Here is a 27,348-nt window from a genome sequence, read left to right as displayed (position 1 = left end):
TAGCATAGCTGTGTTTGACTGGGACTTTTCCTGAAGTACTCATACAGACTGGCATTTCAAACGATCTGGAATCCATGTTGCAGACTACCAGCTTCACCAGTGTACATTGTAAATGTGTCTTGTGATTTCAGAATTGTCCCCTTCTACTCCACCCACAAATTGTGAGTGAATAAAACTGTAAGGCTTCTTTTTAAGCCTACTGTCTATATGATACTTACCGAGACAGTACTATTCTTGCACATTATCTATTATAGGCCGAAAAAATTGGACAAAACGCTGAGTGGGTACAATTATCTCCCATAACCATGCGCCACCGTGGATCCCAAGCACTGTCCGAGTGCTTCCCCCTTACAGGATGTAGGTGGCGCGTCCTCTTTCTTTATGAGCTGCAGACCCTCAAAAAGCCCATAACATATCAAGAGGGGAGGCGGGAGGGAAACTCTAATAGTACTGTCTCGGTAAGTATCATATAGACAGTAGGCTTAAAAAGAAGCCTTACAGTCAATATAACACTTACCTCGACAGTACTATTCTTGCACAGAATACCAGAGTGGTGTGAGGGTGATATGTAGAGTATTAAACTCCTTAATCAAAATCACTTAAATCCAAGGATTAAGATACCCAGGCAATTTTCGAACAGTACTACCGTAAAAGAAAATATACCCAAGAAACATATCTTAGACTGACGTGACCATGCTGGCAACCACTGCTGTGTGGTGAACTCAATGTCAAAGTCCAGGCCACTCAAAGCTTGAATACCACTGAGTCTACGGCAAGTGGCTAAAGCGATGAGGAACAATTAGTCTTAAAAATCAGCAACTTGATACTGATGCCTGCCAGGGGTTCAAACTCATTGCTACGCAGGAGTTTGAGGACCAGAAAGACATCCCCCTTGGGAAATGAAACCCGAGGTTTAGACACCGCTGCATTGCTAATACCCGAAAGGACATTAGCGATGAGGGAGGACCTGATCAAGTGTTCAGATCTGCGACCAGTAGCGGCCGCAATCGTGGAAGCGATGGCAGATCTGTATCCAAGAAGAGTCTTAGAAGAAAGACTCTTCTTTTGATACACTTCCACCAGGAAGTTGGCCAAGTCCTGTGTTGAGGGATAAAGCGGCTTTATCCCCTTGGACAAGGCGAAGGTGGCCCAAGCTCTCCAGCGTAAGTCGTAGAGCTGATTAGTTGATCGCCTCTTAGCGTTCAAGGAAAACTCTACTGAACTCTTGTGCAATCCTAGTGCAAGCAGTTTGGAGCGCACAAGAGCCATGCGGTCAAGCACAGACTCTCTGGACGTGGATGAGGGAGGCATGATCGAGGCTGGAGCAGACCTCCCCCGTCCAGATCCAGAGGTAGAGGGTCTACGTGGGTGAGACCGCGAAGATCTGGAAACCACGGAGCTGTTGGCCAGTAAGGCGCGACCAAAATCAGTCTTGGTCGTTCCTGCAGATATTTTGCCAGCACCCTCGGAATCAGAGATGTCGGGGGATAGGCGTAAGCATCGAGGAGCCTCCACAAGAGAGTGAATGCGTCCAAGTGGAACGCATTCATGTCTCGAAAGGGGCTGACGTACCTGGGAAGCCGAGCGCTGAATCGAGTTGCGAACCGATCGATCAGAGGACGGTCCCACCTTGCCCACAGACGCTGTAGAACGTTGTGAGCGATGGTCCATTCTGTGGAGAGAACCTGATCGCCCCGACTGAGAATGTCGGCCAGGGCGTTCAGTTTCCCCGGAACGAACTGGACTGACATCCGGACCTGATTGGTCTGGCACCAGAGCAGAATCTCCTCCGCCAACAGGGAGAGGGACCGAGAATTGGTGCCCCCCTGGTGGCGAAGGTAAGCTAAGCATGTGGTGTTGTTGTCCCCGTTGAAAATCAGAGGGGCCAAGGACAGGCCGAATGGGAGGGCCCGAAACTCGAACACTGTGCCCTCCCAAACGAACCGGAGCAGATGTCGGTACCCCGGGGCCACCAGGATGTGGAAGTAAGCATCCTGGAGGTCCCAGACATGGCCCAATCGTTTGGCCGGATGGCCAACCGGACCGACGAAGGGGTTTCCATCTTGAACTTGCACCTGTGAAGGTACAAGTTCAAGGTGGAGAGGTCCAACACCGGCCTGAACCGGCCGTCCTTTTTGGGGACGGTGAACAGGCGGGAGCAGAACCCCGGAGAAGGCTGAGAAAGGGGGTAGACCGCCTTCTTCTCGACCAACGAGTTCACCTCGTCCTGAAGAGCCTGCCATCTGGCAGGGTCTCGAGGAGGGGGGAACGTCCAGGTTAGAGCGGACAATGGAGGTTGTGACGACAGCGGTAGAGAAAACCCCGACCACACCACCCTCAAGAAAAACTGGTTGGAGACCAGTCTGCCCCACATGCCGCGGGCCCGAAAAAGGGAACCGACGGACGAAAGAGGGGCAACTTGAGGGGGCGTCAACGTAGGGCCGGGACTCACTGAAAATTCTGCTGGCGGGCAGGCGCAGGCTTGCGACCACCCCCCCTGGTGGTGCTGCTTCCCCTTACCTGTCTGAGCACCCTTCGTCTTGCTTGGGAACGCAACAGGCGCCTAAGAGGAGGAAGAAGGAGGCAGTGAAACTGGCTTCTTCTTCTTCTTCTGAGGCTGGGAGCTGGAGGTGACTGTAGCACTTCTCTTACTCCCCGCCGCCGTCGCCGAAGCAGCGAGGCCAACCATCAGAGAATCAGTGTTCCTCTGGCGTGTGGACTCCACCACAGAACGAACAGTGTCCGGATGAAAGAGGGAAGAAGGCTGAGGAAACGTGTTCCTCAGACTCTTCCTCATATCCGGAGGCACTATAGAAGTAGGCAGAAAATGATCACGGAACAGGGCCAATAAAGTGGACCCGTGTTCCAATGGCCAATTCTGCCGCAGACGTCACGCACGATCGCACGGCATGCAAAGCCCGATCCACTCGAACCGTGTCAAGGACCCGAGTGGAATCGGACTCTGCCCGATCGGGAGGGTCCAACAGTGTGGACAGCGTGCTCATCCATGTCAAGGCCTGTGATTGGGCCTCGACTGTGGAAGAAACGGTGGCCTCAAGATTGTGGAACGAAGCAGAGCTCAGTTCCACCTTCTTGACCGAAGGCACCTCCCCAACGAACACATCACCGTCAGCCCCACCCTAAACACTCGAAGTCTGGAAAGGGAGAGTTCGAGAGTCAAAGGGAAAAGGGAGGGACGAAACAGATTGGACACGAGGAAACAGTGGAGGTGCGCCTCCCGAAGGAAAGCATGGCACTGAACCCGCGTCCTCCCGAGGAACATAGGTCGCGTTAGCACGTGAATCTGTACTCCTCAGGCGATGTGCTGCCGCTTCCACCGTGGCACTAAGACTAGGGTGGAACGCGAATTGCCGGCGGACGGATCGTTCATAAAACGAGCCGCCGGCAGACGCGGCGTGAGCCTCCCGCGCCCGGGCCGAAGCGGACTCAAAGGACGAGAGGGCGTCTCAGGGAAGGACGTCCTGAAACTGTTCAAACGTCCTTCTAGCTGTGCGAGGACGAGCCTCCTGCCTCTCGTCCTCAGACCCCGGGTCCAGGTCCTGTGTGTCAACACTAGACGACAGACGCTTAAGAGAGGCATCCGTGACGTCAAGACGCCGCGTGATGTCTGTCATGTACTGTTGGAAAGTACGAAGCATAGCTTCGGAAGTTCCATCAGAAACCGGCAAGGGTAGAGGATCAGTGTTAACCTCAGGGCGACCCTGATCCTCCTCCCTATCGTCCTCCGACTCACTCTCCTCTTCACTTCCCGACAACTCCTCAAAAGCAGGAGTGTAGGGAGCTTGAGGGGGAAGAGCCGAAAGCGATGAAGCAGGCTGTGAAGAAACGCCCACAGAAGCAAGAGGCCGCGAAGACCCCTGCCCCAAAGACGAAACGTCTCCAGCAGCCGAAGGGGGAGAAAAACAACAACCCTGCGACTGTTGGGTCAGCCCAGCCAACGAACCCCCGCCATTTATAGACTGAACAGGAACCCATCGGGTCTGATCAGAAAAGAAATGGTCCGGTCCGGTCGGGGGTGCCGATCCGGTCCGGTAGGGTGGTCCGGTGTTCCGGTCCGGTGTTCCGGTCCGGTGTTCCGGTCCGGTCCCGTACCATCCGGAGGTCCCGTTCGGCACCGAACCATCGTACCCACAGAAGTGTTCGGGTGGTTAGGTCCGGACGTGGACATACCGTACCATCCGGACCCGTGGTCCGGTATGGTCCGGTTCGGTGCCAGACCATCCAGACCAACAGAGGTGGTCGGGTGGTCCGGCACCGGGCCATCCGGACCCGTAGGTCCGGACCCGTAGGTCCGGACCCGTAGGTCCGGTACCATCCGGAGGTCCTGTTCGGCACCGAACCATCCTACGCACAGAAGTGTTCGGGTGGCTCGGTCCGGGCGTGGACGTACCGTACCATCCGGACCCGTAGGTCCGGTTCGGTGCCAGACCATCCGGACCAACAGAGGTGGTCGGGTGGTCCGGACCGGTCCGGTAGGGTGGTCCGGTGTTCCGGTCCGGTGTTCCGGTCCGGTCCCGTACCATCCGGAGGTCCCGTTCGGCACCGAACCATCCGTACCCACAGAAGTGTTCGGGTGGTTCGGTCCGGACGTGGACACACCGCACCATCCGGACCCGTAAGTCCGGTGGTCCGGTGCCAGACCATCCGGACCAACAGAGGTGGTCGGGTGGTCCGGTCCGGACCACCGGTCCAGTACCGGACCATCCAGACCCGTAGGTCCGGTCCGGTCCCGTACCATCCGGAGGTCCCGTTCGGCACCGAACCACCCGTACCCACAGAAGTGTTCGGGTGGCTCGGTCCGGACGTGGACATACCGTACCATCCGGACCCGTAGGTCCGGTTCGGTGCCAGACCATCCGGACCAACAGAGGTGGTCGGGTGGTCCGGACCGATCCGATAGGGTGGTCCGATGTTCCGGTCCTGTGGTCCGGTCCCGTACCATCCGGAGGTCCCGTACGGCACCGAACCATCCGTACCCACAGAAGTGTTCGGGTGGTTCGGTCCGGACGTGGACCTACCGTACCATCCGGACCCGTAGGTCCGGTGGTCCGGTATGGTCCGGTTCGGTGACAGACCATCCGGACCAACAGAGGTGGTCGGGTGGTCCGGTTCGGACCGGACCACTGGTCCGGTACCGGACCATCCGAACCCGTAGGTTCGGTCCGGTCCCGTAGCATCCGGAGGTCCCGTTCGGTACCGAACCATCCGTACCCACAGAAGTGTTCGGGTGGCTCGGTCGGACGTGGACATACCGTACCATCCGGACCCGTAGGTCCGGCATGGTCCGGTTCGGTGCCAGACCACCCGGACCAACAGAGGTGGTCGAGTGGTCCGGCCCCGACCGGACCACTGGTCCGGTACCGTACCATCCGGACCCGTAGGTCCGGTGGTCCGGTGTGTTCCGGTTCGGTGCCAGACCACCCAGACCAACAGAGGTGGTCGGGTGGTCCGGTCCCGACCGAACCACTGGTCCCGTACCGTACCATCCGGACCCGTAGGTCCGGGGGTCCGGCAAGGGCCAGAGGTACTGTCCCGTACCGGACCCTAAGGTCCGGTACGGTCCCGTACCATGGGTCCCGTCCGGACCAAACCCGGAGGTCAAGTCCAGTCGGGACCCGTGGGTCCGGTTCGATCCCGACCCGTAAGCCTGGAACGTTCCGGACCCTTGGTCCGGACCATCCGTCACCCGAACACCAGACGCTAAGGAATGGCGTGGGGTCAAGACGGTCCGGTCGGAGGTGTCGGTCTGAGCAACAGAAACAATGTTCCCGTCGCCCTGACCATTCGACAGAAGTACCACGTTCTGTCGAACACCTCCACGTCCAGTAACTAGTCGGCCGGAGCGTCTTAACAAGAGGGACAGCCACCAGTCACACGGACGTCAGAGGGAACCGTAGTAGCAGTGGTCGTAGGCACGAAGCCTGAAACCCCTGCCCCCACAGGACCGCCCTGAACGGGGTCAATTCGCATCCCAACCCCAGCGGGGAGGGAATTCAGAGACCCCGTCATCTCCTCCGATCTCCCCCCCCAGGAGGCCGAAACTACTGTCGAAACAGCAGCAGACGACCCAGCGAGGGAGTTCAGAGGAGGACCCGTGTCCCTCCTGGCTTCCACAGCGGTGGAAACCGAGGAGGGCACAGGAGAGGCACCGGAAAAGGAAGATTTTAATGCCAACTGCACCCGGTGTTCCCAGGCGGTCACCCATCCAAGTACTAACCGGGCCCGACGTTGCTTAACTTCGGTGGTCGGACGAGAACCGGTGTTTTCAACGTGGTATGGCCGTTGGCTGTCAAAACCTGAGTCTCTCCAGTAGCCCCTAGATCGGATTCACCAACCCCCAAAGAGGGTTGGGAATCGACCTGCCCCCGGATTCGAGCCAGGGAGGAGAAGGAAACCTTCCCCCCAGGCTTGAAACCGGGAGGAGCTGAAGCCTGAGACTGAGGGCCGGACAACGGCGTCGAAGGGGGGGAAGCCTGTTCCACTGAAGGAGAAGGAGAAAGAAGCTTTTTCTTTCCCCTCGACCTTCCCCGAACCTTCGACGGCGCAGCCCCGCCCGAAGTCCCAGGCTCAAGCCCAGCCTGTTTGAGCAAGCTCGCATTGAGCTTGCTCAAACAGGCTTTCTCCGCCCTCCCTCGCCGCAAACGCAAAGCGTTTGGGGAGGGAGAGTCGGAGCGCCGAAAGATCCCCTTCTCCGTGCGTAAAACATAACGCTGGGCGCCCGGAGAAGGGTTGCCCCCGGCAGACTCTGGTTCCGTAGAACCAGAGCCCAAAACAGGACGAGACATCCTACCTCGCCCTGTACGTACCCTTAAAGACCGAGAATTAACAAAATTCAAAGAAAATTTAGGTCAATACTCAAGTGAATGCGGCGAAACGAGAAGCAGACGACCGGTCACCACGAAGTAGGACGGGAGGCACGCCGAGTCCGCCACACAAAAACGGAGGCACAAGTTGAAGGAAACACAACGTAGCCTCAAGCCAGAAGTGGAATAACACACAATAATCCAACAGGTGATAGTCCACACAGAAAAGAAGCCTCTTAGTCCAAAATAATCCGGGAGCGTAGCAGAAACACAGCCGGTCTGACACGCGCGAAAAAAGAAAGAGGACGCGCCACCTACATCCTGTAAGGGGGAAGCACTCGGACAGTGCTTGGGATCCACGGTGGCGCATGGTTATGGGAGATAATTGTACCCACTCAGCGTTTTGTCCAATTTTTTCGGCCTATAATAGATAATGTGCAAGAATAGTACTGTCGAGGTAAGTGTTATATTGACATATGCATCTGTGTGTGTGTGTGTTTGTGTGTGTGAGTGTGTGTGTGCACCGGTGGTGTGTGTGTGTGGGGGGGTGTGGTGTGTGTGTGTGTGTGTGTGTGTGTGTGTGTGTGTGTGTGTGTGTGTCTCTCTCTCCCTCCACATCCTTATTCTCCTCCTACACATACACACCTGTAGTAAGTCCCCAACCAGTTGAGTGGCACAAACAGCTGTGACAGATAGGTCCCGAACAGCACATAATCGCCCACTGTCAGTTTCAGCCCTGCAACACCATGAACGACCGCCCAGGCACACAGGAGCGCTCCAGACATGTATCCTATCGTTGTGACAATGTTCTGCACTGTGTTCAGAAGGTTGAGACTGGCTGTGGATTTCCACTCGGCAACCTGTTCAAGAGTTTCAAAAAGAAAGAGTCAACAAATCAGATGCGTTATGAATTTCTCCAAGTAGTATATATTTCTCTCAGTATGAACAGACGTTTTCCGGAGAGAAAAAAACTTGGTTGCAGGAGCTATCTTTTGTTTTATTTTTCTTACAAACAGAAAGCTTGAACAACCATTCAACACAGGAAGGTAGGAGCATGTACTGTAATCATGCACTTGACATCAATGTGCATACAGCATGTTTAAAACACTGAACTTTGAGAAGATTATGTGTTCATTTAATTCCTCGGCCCCGATTTCTGGCACAGTAAGCTGCAGATTTTCTGATCTACTCCTCTCCAACAGCCACCCCCATCTTCCAACCCTGCCCAAGCATCCTGCAAGAGCTAGCTCATGGAGCTATCAAAGTATAATTACTTCATCTCACCTGGTATCTGCCAATGGCTTTGTCGTATCTCTCAGTCTCAAAATCAGATGCTCCGTAGTACTTGACCTGAAAGAAAGTTATCGGAATGTAGCTAACAAAACTTAACTAAACTTTCAGCGTGTATCTTTTAAGTTACTCCTTCCAGTCTTGGTTTAAGCTTTTCTGTGTTTCAGTGCAAACAAGTGTAATTTAAGCCTTCACAATTTTTTTACTGCAACATTAAGGCAAATTCCTGATACTCTAAGCAATAAAATATTCTGCACTCTGTAAATAAAACCTTGTGTGAAACATGTTCATTCATAGAATTGCATCAATTACAGCAGGAAACAATAAAGTTGCAAAGCAGGAATGAACGAATGCATTTTGACCGTAACTGAAATTGCAACAACATTTACTCTTTATTTTCTGGCATAACAAAAATTCTGTCCACAGTATCATAACGATTTATAGCAAAACTGACAATGCATTAATCTAGCTTTTCTAAAAATCAAAGAAGAATGAACATAACAGTTCACAAAGATACTGAGTCACTGACTGTTTCAAAGTTAAGGAGAGAATCAACAGCCATTGCATTTGCTTCGTTGTCCAGCTTGTTCATGTCTCGTCTGTACTTTGTACGCCACTCTGTGATCACCACTGTGAATGCTGTAGAGCAAAGTAATTTACAAGTTAGTCCATACTCGTGTCATGTTATCTTGCACAGAAAAATGAAGCTATAAAATACTCATCAACAGGAAAGCGATCAACACCAACAGCCCGTTACTTGAAGTTTCCATAAGAAAAGGATCTGTGGAGAATACAAAGAAGCCCTAGCAACTATTCACATGCTAAAAAAGACCAAGAAATGGATATGATTCTGAAGTGAACATCGTACTGAACAAAACACATAAGATATAAATGCCCCGCTACACACTTTTTACCAACAATCCTGCCAGGGATGTCGTTTAGCGTCAGCAGTCAGCATTTTCTTCAAATCACTGAAAACTTAGCCACCATTTTGGCAGAATTGTACAACTTCTTTCTCTGTGGGGCAAGGTGGTGCACAATACTACTTACAATTTCCAAATGTTGTCAAAACTTTTATGGTCATTTCAGCAAATTTGCCAAAGAAACTAAATCCTAGCAAGATACCGGTTTACACACACACACACACATAAATGCACACATACTTTACTCTCACTTACTGAGATACAGAGCCATACTGGCAAAGACGATAAGTCCAAAGAGGTAGTTGAAAACTGTCACAAAGTATACGATAGCAATCACAATGTCTGCGATGGTGGGAACAATCTGAAAAACAATGTAGCTGAAAAAAAAAAAAAACAAGTCGCGTAAGGCGAAAATACAATATTTAGTCAAGTAGCTGTCGAACTCACAGAATGAAACTGAACGCAACGCAACGCAGCAAGACCGTATACTCGTAGCATCGTCACTCCACCGCCCGTGGCAAAGGCAGTGCACGTGGCATTGACAAGAAGAGCGGGGTATTCGTTGCGCTGAGAAGGATAGCACGCTTTTCTGTACCTCTCTTTGTTTTAACTTTCTGAGCGTGTTTTTAATCCAAACATATCATATCTATATATTTTTGGAATCAGGAACCGACAAGGAATAAGATGAAAGTGTTTTTAAATTGATTTCGAAAAAAAAATTTGATAATAATTTTTATATATTTAATTTTCAGAGCTTGTTTTTAATTCGAATATAACATATTTATATGTTTTTGGAATCAGAAAATGATGGAGAATAAGATGAACGTAAATTTGGATCGTTTTATAAATTTTTATTTTTTTTTACAATTTTCAGATTTTTAATGACCAAAGTCATTAACTAATTTTTAAGCCACCAAGCTGAAATTCAATACCGAACCCCGGGCTTCGTCGAAGAGTACTTGACCAAAATTTCAACCAATTTGGTTGAAAATGTAAGGCTTCTTTTTAAGCCTACTGTCTATATGATACTTACCGAGACAGTACTATTCTTGCACATTATCTATTATAGGCCGAAAAAAATTGGACAAAACGCTGAGTGGGTACAATTATCTCCCATAACCATGCGCCACCGTGGATCCCAAGCACTGTCCGAGTGCTTCCCCCTTACAGGATGTAGGTGGCGCGTCCTCTTTCTTTATGAGCTGCAGACCCTCAAAAAGCCCATAACATATCAAGAGGGGAGGCGGGAGGGAAACTCTAATAGTACTGTCTCGGTAAGTATCATATAGACAGTAGGCTTAAAAAGAAGCCTTACAGTCAATATAACACTTACCTCGACAGTACTATTCTTGCACAGAATACCAGAGTGGTGTGAGGGTGATATGTAGAGTATTAAACTCCTTAATCAAAATCACTTAAATCCAAGGATTAAGATACCCAGGCAATTTTCGAACAGTACTACCGTACAAGAAAATATACCCAAGAAACATACCTTAGACTGACGTGACCATGCTGGCAACCACTGCTGTGTGGTGAACTCAATGTCAAAGTCCAGGCCACTCAAAGCTTGAATACCACTGAGTCTACGGCAAGTGGCTAAAGCGATGAGGAACAATTAGTCTTAAAAATCAGCAACTTGATACTGATGCCTGCCAGGGGTTCAAACTCATTGCTACGCAGGAGTTTGAGGACCAGAAAGACATCCCCCTTGGGAAATGAAACCCGAGGTTTAGACACCGCTGCATTGCTAATACCCGAAAGGACATTAGCGATGAGGGAGGACCTGATCAAGTGTTCAGGTCTGCGACCAGTAGCGGCCGCAATCGTGGAAGCGATGGCAGGTCTGTATCCAAGAAGAGTCTTAGAAGAAAGACTCTTCTTTTGATACACTTCCACCAGGAAGTTGGCCAAGTCCTGTGTTGAGGGATAAAGCGGCTTTATCCCCTTGGACAAGGCGAAGGTGGCCCAAGCTCTCCAGCGTAAGTCGTAGAGCTGATTAGTTGATCGCCTCTTAGCGTTCAAGAAAAACTCTACTGAACTCTTGTGCAATCCTAGTGCAAGCAGTTTGGAGCGCACAAGAGCCATGCGGTCAAGCACAGACTCTCTGGACGTGGATGAGGGAGGCATGATCGAGGCTGGAGCAGACCTCCCCCGTCCAGATCCAGAGGTAGAGGGTCTACGTGGGTGAGACCGCGAAGATCTGGAAACCACAGAGCTGTTGGCCAGTAAGGCGCGACCAAAATCAGTCTTGGTCGTTCCTGCAGATATTTTGCCAGCACCCTCGGAATCAGAGATGTCGGGGGATAGGTGTAAGCATCGAGGAGCCTCCACAAGAGAGTGAATGCGTCCAAGTGGAACGCATTCATGTCTCGAAAGGGGCTGACGTACCTGGGAAGCCGAGCGCTGAATCGAGTTGCGAACCGATCGATCAGAGGACGGTCCCACCTTGCCCACAGACGCTGTAGAACGTTGTGAGCGATGGTCCATTCTGTGGAGAGAACCTGATCGCCCCGACTGAGAATGTCGACCAGGGCGTTCAGTTTCCCCGGAACGAACTGGACTGACATCCGGACCTGATTGGTCTGGCACCAGAGCAGAATCTCCTCCGCCAACAGGGAGAGGGACCGAGAATTGGTGCCCCCCTGGTGGCGAAGGTAAGCTAAGCATGTGGTGTTGTTGTCCCCGTTGAAAATCAGAGGGGCCAAGGACAGGCCGAATGGGAGGGCCCGAAACTCGAACACTGTGCCCTCCCAAACGAACCGGAGCAGATGTCGGTACCCCGGGGCCACCAGGATGTGGAAGTAAGCATCCTGGAGGTCCCAGACATGGCCCAATCGTTTGGCCGGATGGCCAACCGGACCGACGAAGGGGTTTCCATCTTGAACTTGCACCTGTGAAGGTACAAGTTCAAGGTGGAGAGGTCCAACACCGGCCTGAACCGGCCGTCCTTTTTGGGGACGGTGAACAGGCGGGAGCAGAACCCTGGAGAAGGCTGAGAAAGGGGGTAGACCGCCTTCTTCTCGACCAACGAGTTCACCTCGTCCTGAAGAGCCTGCCATCTGGCAGGGTCTCGAGGAGGGGGGAACGTCCAGGGTAGAGCGGACAATGGAGGTTGTGACGACAGCGGTAGAGAAAACCCCGACCACACCACCCTCAAGAAAAACTGGTTGGAGACCAGTCTGCCCCACATGCCGCGGGCCCGAAAAAGGGAACCGACGGACGAAAGAGGGGCAACTTGAGGGGGCGTCAACGTAGGGCCGGGACTCACTGAAAATTCTGCTGGCGGGCAGGCGCAGGCTTGCGACCACCCCCCCTGGTGGTGCTGCTTCCCCTTACCTGTCTGAGCACCCTTCGTCTTGCTTGGGAACGCAACAGGCGCCTAAGAGGAGGAAGAAGGAGGCAGTGAAACTGGCTTCTTCTTCTTCTTCTTCTTCTGAGGCTGGGAGCTGGAGGTGACTGTAGCACTTCTCTTACTCCCCGCCGCCGTCGCCGAAGCAGCGAGGCCAACCATCAGAGAATCAGTGTTCCTCTGGCGTGTGGACTCCACCACAGAACGAACAGTGTCCGGATGAAAGAGGGAAGAAGGCTGAGGAAACGTGTTCCTCAGACTCTTCCTCATATCCGGAGGCACTATAGAAGTAGGCAGAAAATGATCACGGAACAGGGCCAATAAAGTGGACCCGTGTTCCATTGGCCAATTCTGCCGCAGACGTCACGCACGATCGCACGGCATGCAAAGCCCGATCCACTCGAACCGTGTCAAGGACCCGAGTGGAATCGGACTCTGCCCGATCGGGAGGGTCCAACAGTGTGGACAGCGTGCTCATCCATGTCAAGGCCTGTGATTGGGCCTCGACTGTGGAAGAAACGGTGGCCTCAAGATTGTGGAACGAAGCAGAGCTCAGTTCCACCTTCTTGACCGAAGGCACCTCCCCAACGAACACATCACCGTCAGCCCCACCCTAAACACTCGAAGTCTGGAAAGTGAGAGTTCGAGAGTCAAAGGGAAAAGGGAGGGACGAAACAGATTGGACACGAGGAAACAGTGGAGGTGCGCCTCCCGAAGGAAAGCATGGCACTGAACCCGCGTCCTCCCGAGGAACATAGGTCGCGTTTGCACGTGAATCTGTACTCCTCAGGCGATGTGCTGCCGCTTCCACCGTGGCACTAAGACTAGGGTGGAACGCGAATTGCCGGCGGACGGATCGTTCATAAAACGAGCCGCCGGCAGACGCGGCGTGAGCCTCCCGCGCCCGGGCCGAAGCGGACTCAAAGGACGAGAGGGCGTCTCAGGGAAGGACGTCCTGAAACTGTTCAAACGTCCTTCTAGCTGTGCGAGGACGAGCCTCCTGCCTCTCGTCCTCAGACCCCGGGTCCAGGTCCTGTGTGTCAACACTAGACGACAGACGCTTAAGAGAGGCATCCGTGACGTCAAGACGCCGCGTGATGTCTGTCATGTACTGTTGCAAAGTACGAAGCATAGCTTCGGAAGTTCCATCAGAAACCGGCAAGGGTAGAGGATCAGTGTTAACCTCAGGGCGACCCTGATCCTCCTCCCTATCGTCCTCCGACTCACTCTCCTCTTCACTTCCCGACAACTCCTCAAAAGCAGGAGTGTAGGGAGCTTGAGGGGGAAGAGCCGAAAGCGATGAAGCAGGCTGTGAAGAAACGCCCACAGAAGCAAGAGGCCGCGAAGACCCCTGCCCCAAAGACGAAACGTCTCCAGCAGCCGAAGGGGGAGAAAAACAACAACCCTGCGACTGTTGGGTCAGCCCAGCCAACGAACCCCCGCCATTTATAGACTGAACAGGAACCCATTGGGTCTGATCAGAAAAGAAATGGTCCGGTCCGGTCGGGGGTGCCGATCCGGTCCGGTAGGGTGGTCCGGTGTTCCGGTCCGGTGCCGGACCATCCGGAGGTCCCGTTCGGCACCGAACCATCGTACCCACAGAAGTGTTCGGGTGGTTAGGTCCGGACGTGGACATACCGTACCATCCGGACCCGTGGTCCGGTATGGTCCGGTTCGGTGCCAGACCATCCAGACCAACAGAGGTGGTCGGGTGGTCCGACACCGGGCCATCCGGACCCGTAGGTCCGGACCCGTAGGTCCGGTACCATCCGGAGGTCCTGTTCGGCACCGAACCATCCGTACGCACAGAAGTGTTCGGGTGGCTCGGTCCGGGCGTGGACGTACCGTACCATCCGGACCCGTAGGTCCGGTTCGGTGCCAGACCATCCGGACCAACAGAGGTGGTCCGGACCGGTCCAGTAGGGTGGTCCGGTGTTCCGGTCCGGTCCCGTACCATCCGGAGGTCCTGTTCGGCACCGAACCATCCGTACCCACAGAAGTGTTCGGGTGGTTCGGTCCGGACGTGGACACACCGTACCATCCGGACCCGTAAGTCCGGTGGTCCGGTGCCAGACCATCCGGACCAACAGAGGTGGTCGGGTGGTCCGGTCCGGACCGGACCACCGGTCCAGTACCGGACCATCCGGACCCGTAGGTCCGGTCCGGTCCCGCACCATCCGGAGGTCCCGTTCGGCACCGAACCACCCGTACCCACAGAAGTGTTCGGGTGGCTCGGTCCGGACGTGGACATACCGTACCATCCGGACCCGTAGGTCCGGTTCGGTGCCAGACCATCCGGACCAACAGAGGTGGTCGGGTGGTCCGGACCGATCCGATAGGGTGGTCCGGTGTTCCGGTCCTGTGGTCCGGTCCCGTACCATCCGGAGGTCCCGTACGGCACCGAACCATCCGTACCCACAGAAGTGTTCGGGTGGTTCGGTCCGGACGTGGACCTACCGTACCATCCGGACCCGTAGGTCCGGTATGGTCCGGTTCGGTGACAGACCATCCGGACCAACAGAGGTGGTCGGGTGGTCCGGTTCGGACCGGACCACTGGTCCGGTACCGGACCATCCGAACCCGTAGGTTCGGTCCGGTCCCGTAGCATCCGGAGGTCCCGTTCGGTACCGAACCATCCGTACCCACAGAAGTGTTCGGGTGGCTCGGTCGGACGTGGACATACCGTACCATCCGGACCCGTAGGTCCGGCATGGTCCGGTTCGGTGCCAGACCACCCGGACCAACAGAGGTGGTCGAGTGGTCCGGCCCCGACCGGACCACTGGTCCGGTACCGTACCATCCGGACCCGTAGGTCCGGTGGTCCGGTGTGTTCCGGTTCGGTGCCAGACCACCCAGACCAACAGAGGTGGTCGGGTGGTCCGGTCCCGACCGAACCACTGGTCCCGTACCGTACCATCCGGACCCGTAGGTCCGGGGGTCCGGCAAGGGCCAGAGGTACTGTCCCGCACCGGACCCTAAGGTCCGGTACGGTCCCGTACCATGGGTCCCGTCCGGACCAAACCCGGAGGTCAAGTCCAGTCGGGACCCGTGGGTCCGGTTCGATCCCGACCCGTAAGCCTGGAACGTTCCGGACCCTTGGTCCGGACCATCCATCACCCGAACACCAGACGCTAAGGTCGTAAGGAATGGCGTGGGGTCAAGACGGTCCGGTCGGAGGTGTCGGTCTGAGCAACAGAAACAATGTTCCCGTCGCCCTGACCATTCGACAGAAGTACCACGTTCTGTCGAACACCTCCACGTCCAGTAACTAGTCGGCCGGAGCGTTTCATAGAGGGACAGCCACCAGTCACACGGACGTCAGAGGGAACCGTAGTAGCAGTGGTCGTAGGCACGAAGCCTGAAACCCCTGCCCCCACAGGACCGCCCTGAACGGGGTCAATTCGCATCCCAACCCCAGCGGGGAGGGAATTCAGAGACCCCGTCATCTCCTCCGATCTCCCCCCCCAGGAGGCCGAAACTACTGTCGAAACAGCAGCAGACGACCCAGCGAGGGAGTTCAGAGGAGGACCCGTGTCCCTCCTGGCTTCCACAGCGGTGGAAACCGAGGAGGGCACAGGAGAGGCACCGGAAAAGGAAGATTTTAATGCCAACTGCACCCGGTGTTCCCAGGCGGTCACCCATCCAAGTACTAACCGGGCCCAACGTTGCTTAACTTCGGTGGTCGGACGAGAACCGGTGTTTACAACGTGGTATGGCCGTTGGCTGTCAAAACCTGAGTCTCTCCAGTAGCCCCTAGATCGGATTCACCAACCCCCAAAGAGGGTTGGGAATCGACCTGCCCCCGGATTCGAGCCAGGGAGGAGAAGGAAACCTTCCCCCCAGGCTTGAAACCGGGAGGAGCTGAAGCCTGAGACTGAGGGCCGGACAACGGCGTCGAAGGGGGGGAAGCTTGTTCCACTGAAGGAGAAGGAGAAAGAAGCTTTTTCTTTCCCCTCGACCTTCCCCGAACCTTCGACGGCGCAGCCCCGCCCGAAGTCCCAGGCTCAAGCCCAGCCTGTTTGAGCAAGCTCGCATTGAGCTTGCTCAAACAGGCTTTCTCCGCCCTCCCTCGCCGCAAACGCAAAGCGTTTGGGGAGGGAGAGTCGGAGCGCCGAAAGATCCCCTTCTCCGTGCGTAAAACATGACGCTGGGCGCCCGGAGAAGGGTTGCCCCCGGCAGACTCTGGTTCCGTAGAACCAGAGCCCAAAACAGGACGAGACATCCTACCTCGCCCTGTACGTACCCTTAAAGACCGAGAATTAACAAAATTCAAAGAAAATTTAGGTCAATACTCAAGTGAATGCGGCGAAACGAGAAGCAGACGACCGGTCACCACGAAGTAGGACGGGAGGCACGCCGAGTCCGCCACACAAAAACGGAGGCACAAGTTGAAGGAAACACAACGTAGCCTCAAGCCAGAAGTGGAATAACACACAATAATCCAACAGGTGATAGTCCACACAGAAAAGAAGCCTCTTAGTCCAAAATAATCCGGGAGCGTAGCAGAAACACAGCCGGTCTGACACGCGCGAAAAAAGAAAGAGGACGCGCCACCTACATCCTGTAAGGGGGAAGCACTCGGACAGTGCTTGGGATCCACGGTGGCGCATGGTTATGGGAGATAATTGTACCCACTCAGCGTTTTGTCCAATTTTTTCGGCCTATAATAGATAATGTGCAAGAATAGTACTGTCGAGGTAAGTGTTATATTGACATGAGGGCGTGACAGTGCCGCCTCAACTTTCACGAAAAGCCGGATATGACGTCATCAAAGACATTTATCAAAAAAATGAAAAAAACGTTTGGGGATTTCATACCCAGGAACTCTCATGTCAAATTTCATAAAGATCGGTCCAGTAGTTTAGTCTGAATCGCTCTACACACACACACACACACACAGACACACACACACACGCACACACACACGCACATACACCACGACCCTCGTTTCGATTCCCCCTCGATGTTAAAATATTTAGTCAAAACTTGACTAAATATAAAAAGTATCAGAAACCAACGCAAACTTTTTAAATATGGTTATATCTCTCATCATGTTATGCTGAGGGAGCTTGCTGTATAACTGTTCAAATGTTGTAAGAGAATGTGATAGGGCTCACAAGCCATAGTTTTACAGAAAAATACTGTGCAAAAACACATACACACACACACACAAAATCAACACACTGATACAGAAGATGTTAACTTATTAGCAACTCAATACCAGTTCATCAAACATTGTAATAAGCTCCCTACAAACTCTTCAGAAGTATTTACAAACAAGAAGGGCAAAGCCCATACGACTCACATGCTTGACCTTGACATGACCTTGACCTTCAGGGTCAAGGTCAAATAACTAAACCTAGCAATGACATCATACACTAAGAACTGCTTTGCACATTTTTCCTACCAAAATACATGTGACCTTGACCCAAGGTCATCCAAGGTCATGAAACACAAAGCTGTTAATTCAAGACATAGGAAGTACAATGGTGCTTATTGGCTCTTTCTACCATGAGATATGGTCACTTTTAGTGGTTCACTACCTTATTTTGGTCACATTTCATAAGGGTCAAAGTGACCTTGACCTTGATCATATGTGACCAAATGTGTCTCATGATGAAAGCATAACATGTGCCCCACATAATTTTTAAGTTTGAAACAGTTATCTTCCATAGTTCAGGGTCAAGGTCACTTCAAAATATGTATACAATCCAACTTTGAAGAGCTCCTGTGGCCTTGACCTTGAAGCAAGGTAAACCAAACTGGTATCAAAAGATGGGGCTTACTTTGCCCTCTATATCATATATAGGTGAGGTATTGAATCTCAAAAACTTCAGAGAAAATGGGAAAAATAGCTGTTTTTTAGACAACATTTATGGCCCCTGCGACCTTGACCTTGAAGCAAGGTCAAGATGCTATGTATGTTTTTTGGGGCCTTGTCATCATACACCATCTTGCCAAATTTGGTACTGATAGACTGAATAGTGTCCAAGAAATATCCAACGTTAAAGTTTTCCGGACGTCCGGACGGACGACTCGGATGAGTACATAGACTCACTTTTGCTTCGCATGTGAGTCAAAAATTGAGGGTAAATACCTGAGGAGGTTGTTAATACTGTTGGTACCACGGTCCACCACCCTCAAAACTTCTCCAGTCTTCCGCTGCAAATGCCAACGCAGCGACAAACTGCACGCACATAACACTAAGGTCAATGTAAAATTACTTTGACATGCCAGAATCTAAAGTGAAAGGACGCTCCAGCATAACCATGCACAAGTATTGTCAATCAGATTTAACCTTAATTTATGCAAGGGTGAATATCTGAGCTCTAGGAATGCTAACTACCAATTCTTTAACACTTTCTACCCCACCTATGTTGACCAAGTTTTTTTGCTGCAGCTGGTCGATCAGAATTGTAGTAACTGTGTAGCAACTGTTTATCAACACGGTGGAATGCAGGCGTTAGATCGACGTTACAGGAAGCGACTGAAGTGACTGTGTACGGATATATCCGTACCAGGTCAGATAGAGCCATATGAGTGGGTACTGGAGACAATGAGTTAAATCCGTACCTGGGAGACAATGAGTTAAATTCTCATAGGCATCTTAACCTAATGAATTGTGCTTATTTTCTACCTGTAAGCAATTTCACCTCTTTGTCTTTTCTTCTCATTTTAGTACTAAGACTAAGACAAATAGTAGAGTATAAAAAAAAGAGAGAAGGAAATAGCATAGATTCCACATTTTGACAAAGCTCTTAGCTGAAAAGACAAAGTTTTCTAAACAAATTGTGAGGAAGTGCGCTTGTCTAGCATAGGCATTGCAACTGAAATCTAAGCAACAACTAGAAACAAGACGACTGACAGAATACAACCTACCTGTGCAGATGACCAAAGAGTCTGACTTCAATACGTCGGGTTGTGAACTGCTGAACTTTAATCCACAGGAAAGACCTCAAATTATTCAGCACGCCTGTCGTACCTGAAACGACAAAAACGACGACATTACAGTCCACATACATAACCACTTTCACAAAAATGTTGTGTTATTGGTCTTAAATTACATGACTTTCTTTGAAAGTTAGCCTAGCACAGAATTCACAACCCTAAGAGGTGTGCGTTTACATGTGTGGGTATTGTTGAGACAGACTCCATCTGTCCCTGACAGTACAAGGCTGTGCGTGTGAATGTGTGTGTGTGAGTGAGGGAGTGAGTGTGTGTATCTGTGTGTGTCTGTGCATGTCTGTGCATGTGTGTCTGTACATGTGTGTATGCATGTGTACACACACATGTATCTATCTATCTGAGTGTGTCAATCTGTCTGTCCGTTGTGTTTGTCTGCCTAAATTCTATAACAAGAAGAGCAAACGCTCGATCGAGTCACTTTCGCAGTTCTGAATATTATATGAGGCATCAGATGGACAGGAAGAAATTGCTATTCACAACACAATGAGTCACGTTCACATAAAATTTGAGCCCGGTCACTTTTATAGTTTCCGAGAAAAGCCCAACGTTAAGTTGTGTGTTGCCGAACAGAAAAGACTAGTTATCTCCCTTGTTTTTCTGATAACGTTCGTAAAAGGCTACAGATGTAAATACTTTGATGTAAAGAATAATCCTACAAAGTTTCAATCACATCCGATGAACTTTGTCAAAGATATAAAATGTCTAATTTTTCCTTTGACGCTGACCTGTGACCTTGAAAAAGGTCAAAGGTCAACGAAACCATCGTTAAAGTGTAGAGGTCATTGGAGGTCACGACTAAACAAAATATGAGCCCGATCGCTTTGATAGTTTCCGAGAAAAGTCCAACGTTAAGGTGGTGTCTACGGACGGCCGGCCGGACAGACTAACACTGACCGATTACATAGAGTCACTTTTTCTCAAGTGACTCAAAAATGTTTTGATAGGAAAGTTTCTTCTCACAGGCAATACACAGTCATTCAATAATGTCCGGTTACACATTTCTTGTGAAATTTGGCCTGGCATCATGCCAACCTGTTCCTCCTCCTTTCAGGAAAATTAACCAGACGTTTGTATGTCTGTTTGTCTTTCTGTTCTGTCTGTCTGAACCCTGCAAAATGTTTTGTTTAGAAAGTAGAACACTTCTTCTCACAGGCGATGAATTATGAATCAACAATGTCAGGTTACACATTCCCAGTGGAATTATGCCTAGCATCATACTAACCTGTTCCTCCTCCCTTCAGGAAAATGAACCCAACGTAAATCATGATGATGTCCCAGCGAAACTCAAGTTCCTGTTTCCCTGTGGTATCAGGGGACACTGTTAGGCTGTTTACTGAAAAAGACAAGATAAAAGGATGCGTGTGAGGACATTCTAGAAACTATATTATGTTACTTTTTGCTAATTATATTGACACAAACTACTAACTCTCACTCAGACATGTGCACACACCACCAGTCACGCACACACACACCCACACATGCACGCACACACAAACACACACAAGCACACACACCCACACATGCACGCATACACCCACACATGCACGCACACACAAACACACCCACACATGCACGCACACACAAACACACACAAGCACACACACCCACACATGCATGCACACACAAACACACACAAACACACACAAGCACACACACAAACACACATGCACGCACACACAAGCACACACATGCACACACACACAAACACACACACCCACACATGCACGCACACACAAACACACACACCCACACATGCACGCACACACAAACACAAACACACACACACAACACAAACATTTAATTTACTAGCCCCCACCCACTCACTTATGTATTTGCTGTAGAGGGGAACAAAGACGTTCAGGACACGACCCAAGGCAAGAATGACGAGGCAAACCACCACCGTCATCTGCAGGAACACGTTGCCCTTGGGCCACACGTACGGGAGCATCAGCTTGACTTTGGAGAAAACATTGGACCAGGTAGACGCACTGCCAGAGCTGCTTGTACTGCTCTCAGCCTAAAAGACACAATAGATACAATTAGCTTAACATTTTCACTTGAATTGAACAAGAAAGGGAAAAGACAGAGAATGCAGTAGAAAAAAAAGGAAACCGACAGACAGCCAATCTAAGACACAAGGAAATTTCCACGACACTTGTTAATCTTGACTCTTGCAGACTGGGCTAAACTGTGCTTTCAAGAACACATCGCATGCACATAGCACAGAACATACTTATCATGTACTAGATGATTACCCGCTTCGCCGGGTACCGGCTTTGCCGGGAAGAAGTAGAGCCGAATACCAGGCTGCGCCTGGGACCCGGCTTTGCCGGGTGTACGCCGGCTTTGCCGGCGCACGAAGGAAAGGAGATAAACGCGCAAAACACTGGAGACCTTCTAAAAATAGTAACGTGCAGTGACCTTCTAAAAATAGTAACGTAGTAACGGGAATATGGATTGACGCCACACGAAGGAAGGGAGATAATCGCGGCTGAAAACACTGGAGAAGATAAGGAAGAGTTACTGGTAGTGGATCCCGACAAAACAAAACAAAAAAACCAAAAAAATTCGGTTCAGCGCGCACAGCGCTGCGAGCACGTGTTGAAATATATCATCGAAGAGGTTGTGTCCGGGGTGTAGCTGAAATACGGTGTCCAAATTTGAAAAAGATCCACCGAGAACTTTGGCCGTGCATCGCGAACAGACAGACAGACAGACAGACAAACAGACAGACACTAGTCGTATATATATATATAGATACTATGCTTGTGTGCTGGCTTAAAAAGCTTCTTTAGCAGAGCCTTCGCAGGCATGATAATATTTGTGCAGTGAAACTTACCCTTCTGAGACAGCAAGAAATCAGGTCTCAAAGGAGGGAAGTGTAGTAACTCAAATCAAGGAAAATATATATGTCTCTATACAGACATTATGAACAAAAAAAATAAGAGAAAGCGGGATCTTACAAATAGGGAAGTCATAAACTGAAGAGGATGGTGTGTGAGTGGGTGGAGGGGGGGGCGGCAGGGGAAAGGGGGTGTCTTAAAAGGGGGTTCCACTGTAACACACTTCAGAGAAGACCAAAGCATGAACTGCAAGGACCTAAGTTTTACCTGATCGTTATTCAGCAGCAGATTGTAAGGATGGCGAGCACTTGGAAGACCCCATCCCACAATTCCCAGGACTAGCAGGGACAGCGTACACACATAGCGCATGATCCAGAAACCAAGCTCGACATAGTCAGACTCCCTGAAATGAGTAGGAGAGCAAAAGCAATTAAACAGAAATCTAGATTTCATTAACTGACTAAGAAAAAAGAAAACTTATTAACTAATTTTAAGAAAAGACAAAAAAAATACCACACAAAAAGGTTTAAAGCTTCAGGTCTTATAAGTTATAAAGATCAAATGATGAAGCAAAAAGCAGAAAGAAGTGGTAGGGAGTATTCATGCACAAATGCCGCTTTCACCGGTGCACAGTTCAGATTATACATAAGAGGAGCCCAAGAGAGAGTGAGCAATCTCTGTTTTTCAGTATTGCTCGTAACACATCCAAAGAATTCTGTACTTACGATTCAAGCTTCCACCACCATTCGGAGGAATACCAGGAAACAAAGGCCACATTTTCTCTCACCAGCCCCAGAGCCCAAAACAACAGCAACAGCAAACCGTGCCCTCGTGTAGGGATTGATGGAAGTGCATTGCTGCGCTCCAGGAAAATTAGCCTCAGGGAGACCAGGTAGGCCAGTACAAAGGCACAGGCTGTCAGTACTTGGTAACCATATAGCACCTTGAAAAAAGACAACATGAAAACGGTAAGTTCACTTGTACAAAGTCTAAATACATTCTTTAGTAAATTTTGTTCAGGAAGACAGCATAATTAATTCAATAATTGGTAGTCTGAAATTTATTTCTTTAGAAATGTATCTATGCAACAAGGATTTCTTAATTTTGTAATAAATACTGATATGATTATGACACTACCACATATATACATTATTCTCATGTTCTTAATATCTAAACAAAAACATTGTGCATGAGATAAAGATTTGTTTTTCTGTGTGTCTGTTTCGAGAACTAAAGATTACACCAAATTTGATCATTCATACTCATAGACACACAGACTCACTGACACAGACCGAGAGACAAACAGACATACAAACAAACACATTCAGTTCATAAAAATGTTTCCACATGATGCAAACTTTTTCTCAAAACACTGCATGATTGCATTGATAACTAATGTACCTTCCCATACAGCTCAACGTTCTGCAGAATCATGTAGACCACAGAGCCCACCACCATTAGCATGGTTAGAAAAACCTGCATGTACACTGCTTTCGACGAGTGGACTAGTTTTCTGTCCACCCTCAGACTGTAGCGACTGTACAGCACACATTGCAAGATGCCGCAAAAAAGGACAAACCCTCCCAGGGCTCCTGATGACACAGAGTCAAAGAAACAACGGTTGATGCCTTTGTCAACCCAGGTGTCTGTCCAAGACGTGCCATTGGGGCAGAAAAGCATGGTGGAGGTTTGTGCTATGTTCACGACTGGTGAAGGATTCTGACGGACTTTGTCACTTTGTGGTGGTTGTTTGTGGTGAAATTATGAGGACCCACACGCTACAGGACCTGAAAGAGTAAAACATTTCAATATGAGAAAATTGATTCACTGATGGATTGGCCTCAGTGTTATCAAGAGTCTCAGCTTGTACTACAGTCATGGTTCAAACATTGTCATTGGTTCACTTAGATATGTACTCCATTCATAATACTCAATCCTAAAAAAGTGGGGAGGTCCAGCGAGCCAGTTACGGAGCCCCCAGGCTCAAGGACCCGCGCTCTCCACAAGCTACCTTGTAATTATTTGTCGAAGTTATGGGTCGTTCTTCTAAAGTTCAATTCAAAGAAATGTTTCTTTTGCTTTTTTGGAGAAAGATTAGTGCTGATCAGTTTTAGACTCAGAGAGACTTGTATTTCGGCAACAGCCCAATCACAGATGAGCTACTGTCTGACTGACCGTAGCCAGACTGAGATGCGGTTCGCAGGTATCTGTATAGACCTGTGATAATACCTTGAAAAACCACTTATGGCATTTGATCCACGGAAGGTGTCCAAGATTCTGTCGAAGCAGAGACATAGCCATATCTTCAAGAGTTTTAAAATAAACCTAGTAAAACTAGTATTAGTAGTAATCATGCATGGTGTTTTCACATTGTTGTGCCTATACGTCATTCAACATTTTAATTACACACAACCATGTTATTTTTTAATCTAAAATGACTGGTTTTATGTAAATCACATATAGTATGATATACAATAAAAACCGATCAACAGTTTAGTGCAGTGTTAAATTCTCTCGAAGTTACCTTATAGTTATACTCATCAAGGTGTTTTGCCACGGTCAGTAAGGTTTGTGAAACACGTGGAATACAAAACAAAACTGTCAAAATGGGTCTGACAAAATACCTTGCGCTACCAAACTTAAGCATGTACTTGTACTATTTTTTTTTTTTATATATATAGTATCTTCACAGCATTATCTGACTTTATACCAAGTTTTAAGTCACAGAAATAAAAAATAAGGGAGTTATGATGTATTTTGCGACGAGCTATCAAGCGAAAGTGAAAGCATCGTGGTTCAGCGTCCGGCCATGTTCGCATTGATCTAAGAACGCAGGCTCAACCTCAAAATAAAGAATGTTCATGTAATATTTTTATATATATATCTAGAATCTTCACAACATTATCATACTTTGTACCGAGTTTTAAGTCACAGAAATAAAAAATAAGGAAGTTATGATGCACTTTCGAAGAGCTAGATGTTGGTTACCTATCACAAAGAAGAAGAAGAAGAAGAAGAAGCATCGGATATCTGCGTTCGACCATGTTCGCATTGTTTTTAGAATTTTAAAAACGTAGTATTTAGTCAGACCGGTCACAATGACGCGACAAGTTTTGCAAATGCGTTTTAAACTGAGACGTCACTCCAAAGGTTTGAATCTTACCGTTGGTTTCTGCACAGTCATCCGTTTTGCAAGACGAAGGTAGTCGAATTCGAAGTCTATAAATTTATATGTTACACAACAACTGACCACTTGGAATAATGCAATGTCATTATCTATTCGTATCGCCAGCGCATCGGCACTGGATGCAAGCCCTAAACGCAAAAAAACCCGCTGATGGACGTCTGTGCAGTTACTTGTCTCCTTTGATCAGCTGGTCATTCATGTTTGTGAGAAAAATACATTCACGTCTGTTCATTTCACCGCACTCGCCATCCAGAATAGAGTTAGAGTTGTCTTTCGTGGTTTCGGTCGCGTACATATTACTGTGTAGAACGACCACCCTTTGTGCAGCACCACGCATAGCCTACATCTGCAAACACAACCATCAGAGCTGGTATATTCGAGGGGAAAAGATAGAAGGGGGGTCGCCGAGGGTGTGCCGAGGGTGTATAGACGTATATATTTGTCGGTATAAAAACACTAGGCTCCACATGTTTTTATACAAAGCCGTGCGCGTTGTCTGAGACTGTAAACGGAAGTTCTACATGTCCTTTGCAAGGCTCAGAAACTCTGATTGATATTTGCTGTAGTTTTTGCGGTGTTGTTTTAGGCGCCGTTTTGTTATGTCCCGTTTGAAATTCAGCATATTGTGTCGACATTGATAAGGTCAATACTGTCATCAATTCGCGAAATGCCAAATCTAATGCAGCAAGTGGGTATTGGGGGAGTGTTTTGTATCTGGACATCTTCAGCTTGATGCAGAGGGAGTGTACGTTCTTTTCTTCGGGCGGAGTGACTCGAGAACCGACGAGTCGTTTGCACGGAGCCCCCATTCAATTCAGTTTTCCGGAAGCCCCCGCCTCTTTTACGGAAAACTACAATCCTATTGTGTGTGTGTGTGTGTGTGTGTGTGCGCGTGAATGTGTGTGTGTATGTGCATGTGTGTGCACGCGACACTGTACTGCGTCACTGCGTGCGTGTGTGTGTGAGAGTGTGTGTGTGTGTGTGTGTTCCCTCCCAGAAAGTTTGGTAATTTGTCTTTTTGCAGTCTACACACACACGGTCAAGAAAATTCAGATACACTTTATTTTTTGTGGCATTTTATTTTGCCACTAATGTTTCTCTTAACGCCTGAAGGCGACACTTGGTAAATGTAATCCATGAATGTTTTTAACAGCCTTACTATTCTTGTGTATTTGCATTTGACTGTTCATAACTGTGTATATACGTACTGCATCCCTGTTTACAGTGTAACCATGCAGGTGCGTGAAACACTCGTGTCACCTTTGGAGACAAATTAAGCCAATCAAACAGAATTGAGTTTGGGTGCAATAAAAATCTGCTGTTGCAGAACTCCAACGTTTGTAAGAGCATAACAGGACAAGGGCGGATCTGGGGGGGGGGGGGGGGGGGGGGTTACACGGGTTACGTAACCCCCCCCACCCCCCAAAAAAAGAGGTAATTTATTGGCTCAGGATGCACCAGATAGCTCTATTTTGCTTCTTTGGATGAAAAAAATGTCCGGGGGGGCATGCCCCCGGACCCCCCTAGAGGCTTAGGCGCCTTTGGCACCGTCAACTTGTATCTTCGCAGTCATTTTGTAACCCCCCCCTCCAAAGTGAATTGATCCGCGCTTGCGGGAGACAACAGCAGCAAGACCCTGTCTCAAACTGATCCTCACATCCGATAGGTGTGTCTAACAGATGCAAAATATAAACATCTCATGCTCACGGCCGGTGTGACGCCGTCATGTTGCCCCTGCCGTCATATTACGATTCTCGGCCATCGTTGATCTTGTATAAACTCCACACTGAACAAAAAAACACCCTTCCATATAGTACTGATGAGCGACTTTGGGTACCTTACATTCATGGGGCCAAATTCGTCCAACCAATTTTTTGTATTGAACTTAGAAATTTGATTCATCCTAAAATGTTTCCCTTCTCATTCAAGGGACGTAACCACTCGGTACACGTTTTTAAAACAAGAA

General features: G+C 49.6%; 1 protein-coding gene and 2 non-coding genes across 4 annotated transcripts in view; all 3 read right to left on the bottom strand.

Annotated features, from left to right (window-relative positions):
* LOC138981606 (ATP-binding cassette sub-family B member 6-like) overlaps positions 1-25,868 on the bottom strand; it is a 36,051-nt gene extending 10,183 nt beyond the window's left edge. For both annotated transcript variants that reach the window (XR_011460669.1, XM_070354578.1), the window contains exons 1-12: positions 25,359-25,868; positions 23,597-23,982; positions 22,921-23,138; positions 22,463-22,598; positions 21,177-21,369; positions 20,575-20,685; positions 19,266-19,368; positions 18,484-18,573; positions 9,293-9,414; positions 8,644-8,753; positions 8,109-8,174; positions 7,470-7,684 (exon numbers count right to left, since the gene is read on the bottom strand). Coding sequence is in view for 1 of the 2 variants with exons in the window: in XM_070354578.1 (XP_070210679.1) it covers positions 7,470-7,684; positions 8,109-8,174; positions 8,644-8,753; positions 9,293-9,414; positions 18,484-18,573; positions 19,266-19,368; positions 20,575-20,685; positions 21,177-21,369; positions 22,463-22,598; positions 22,921-23,138; positions 23,597-23,875 (1,643 nt within the window). In the remaining variant the exon portion in view is untranslated. The remainder of the gene's footprint in view (positions 1-7,469; positions 7,685-8,108; positions 8,175-8,643; positions 8,754-9,292; positions 9,415-18,483; positions 18,574-19,265; positions 19,369-20,574; positions 20,686-21,176; positions 21,370-22,462; positions 22,599-22,920; positions 23,139-23,596; positions 23,983-25,358) is intronic.
* On the bottom strand, positions 6,190-6,308 carry LOC138983402 (5S ribosomal RNA). The gene has a single exon (XR_011461138.1). It is a non-coding gene; the product is annotated as a 5S ribosomal RNA (ribosomal RNA).
* Positions 15,992-16,110, bottom strand: LOC138983442 (5S ribosomal RNA). Its single transcript, XR_011461170.1, has one exon. It is a non-coding gene; the product is annotated as a 5S ribosomal RNA (ribosomal RNA).
* Positions 25,869-27,348: the final 1,480 nt, after the last annotated feature.

Source organism: Littorina saxatilis, linkage group LG12 (genome assembly GCF_037325665.1).
Source record: "Littorina saxatilis isolate snail1 linkage group LG12, US_GU_Lsax_2.0, whole genome shotgun sequence".
Lineage (NCBI taxonomy): Eukaryota > Metazoa > Mollusca > Gastropoda > Littorinimorpha > Littorinidae > Littorina > Littorina saxatilis.
Note: the sequence above shows the minus strand (reverse complement) of the source record. Positions and strands in the feature narration are given on the sequence as shown.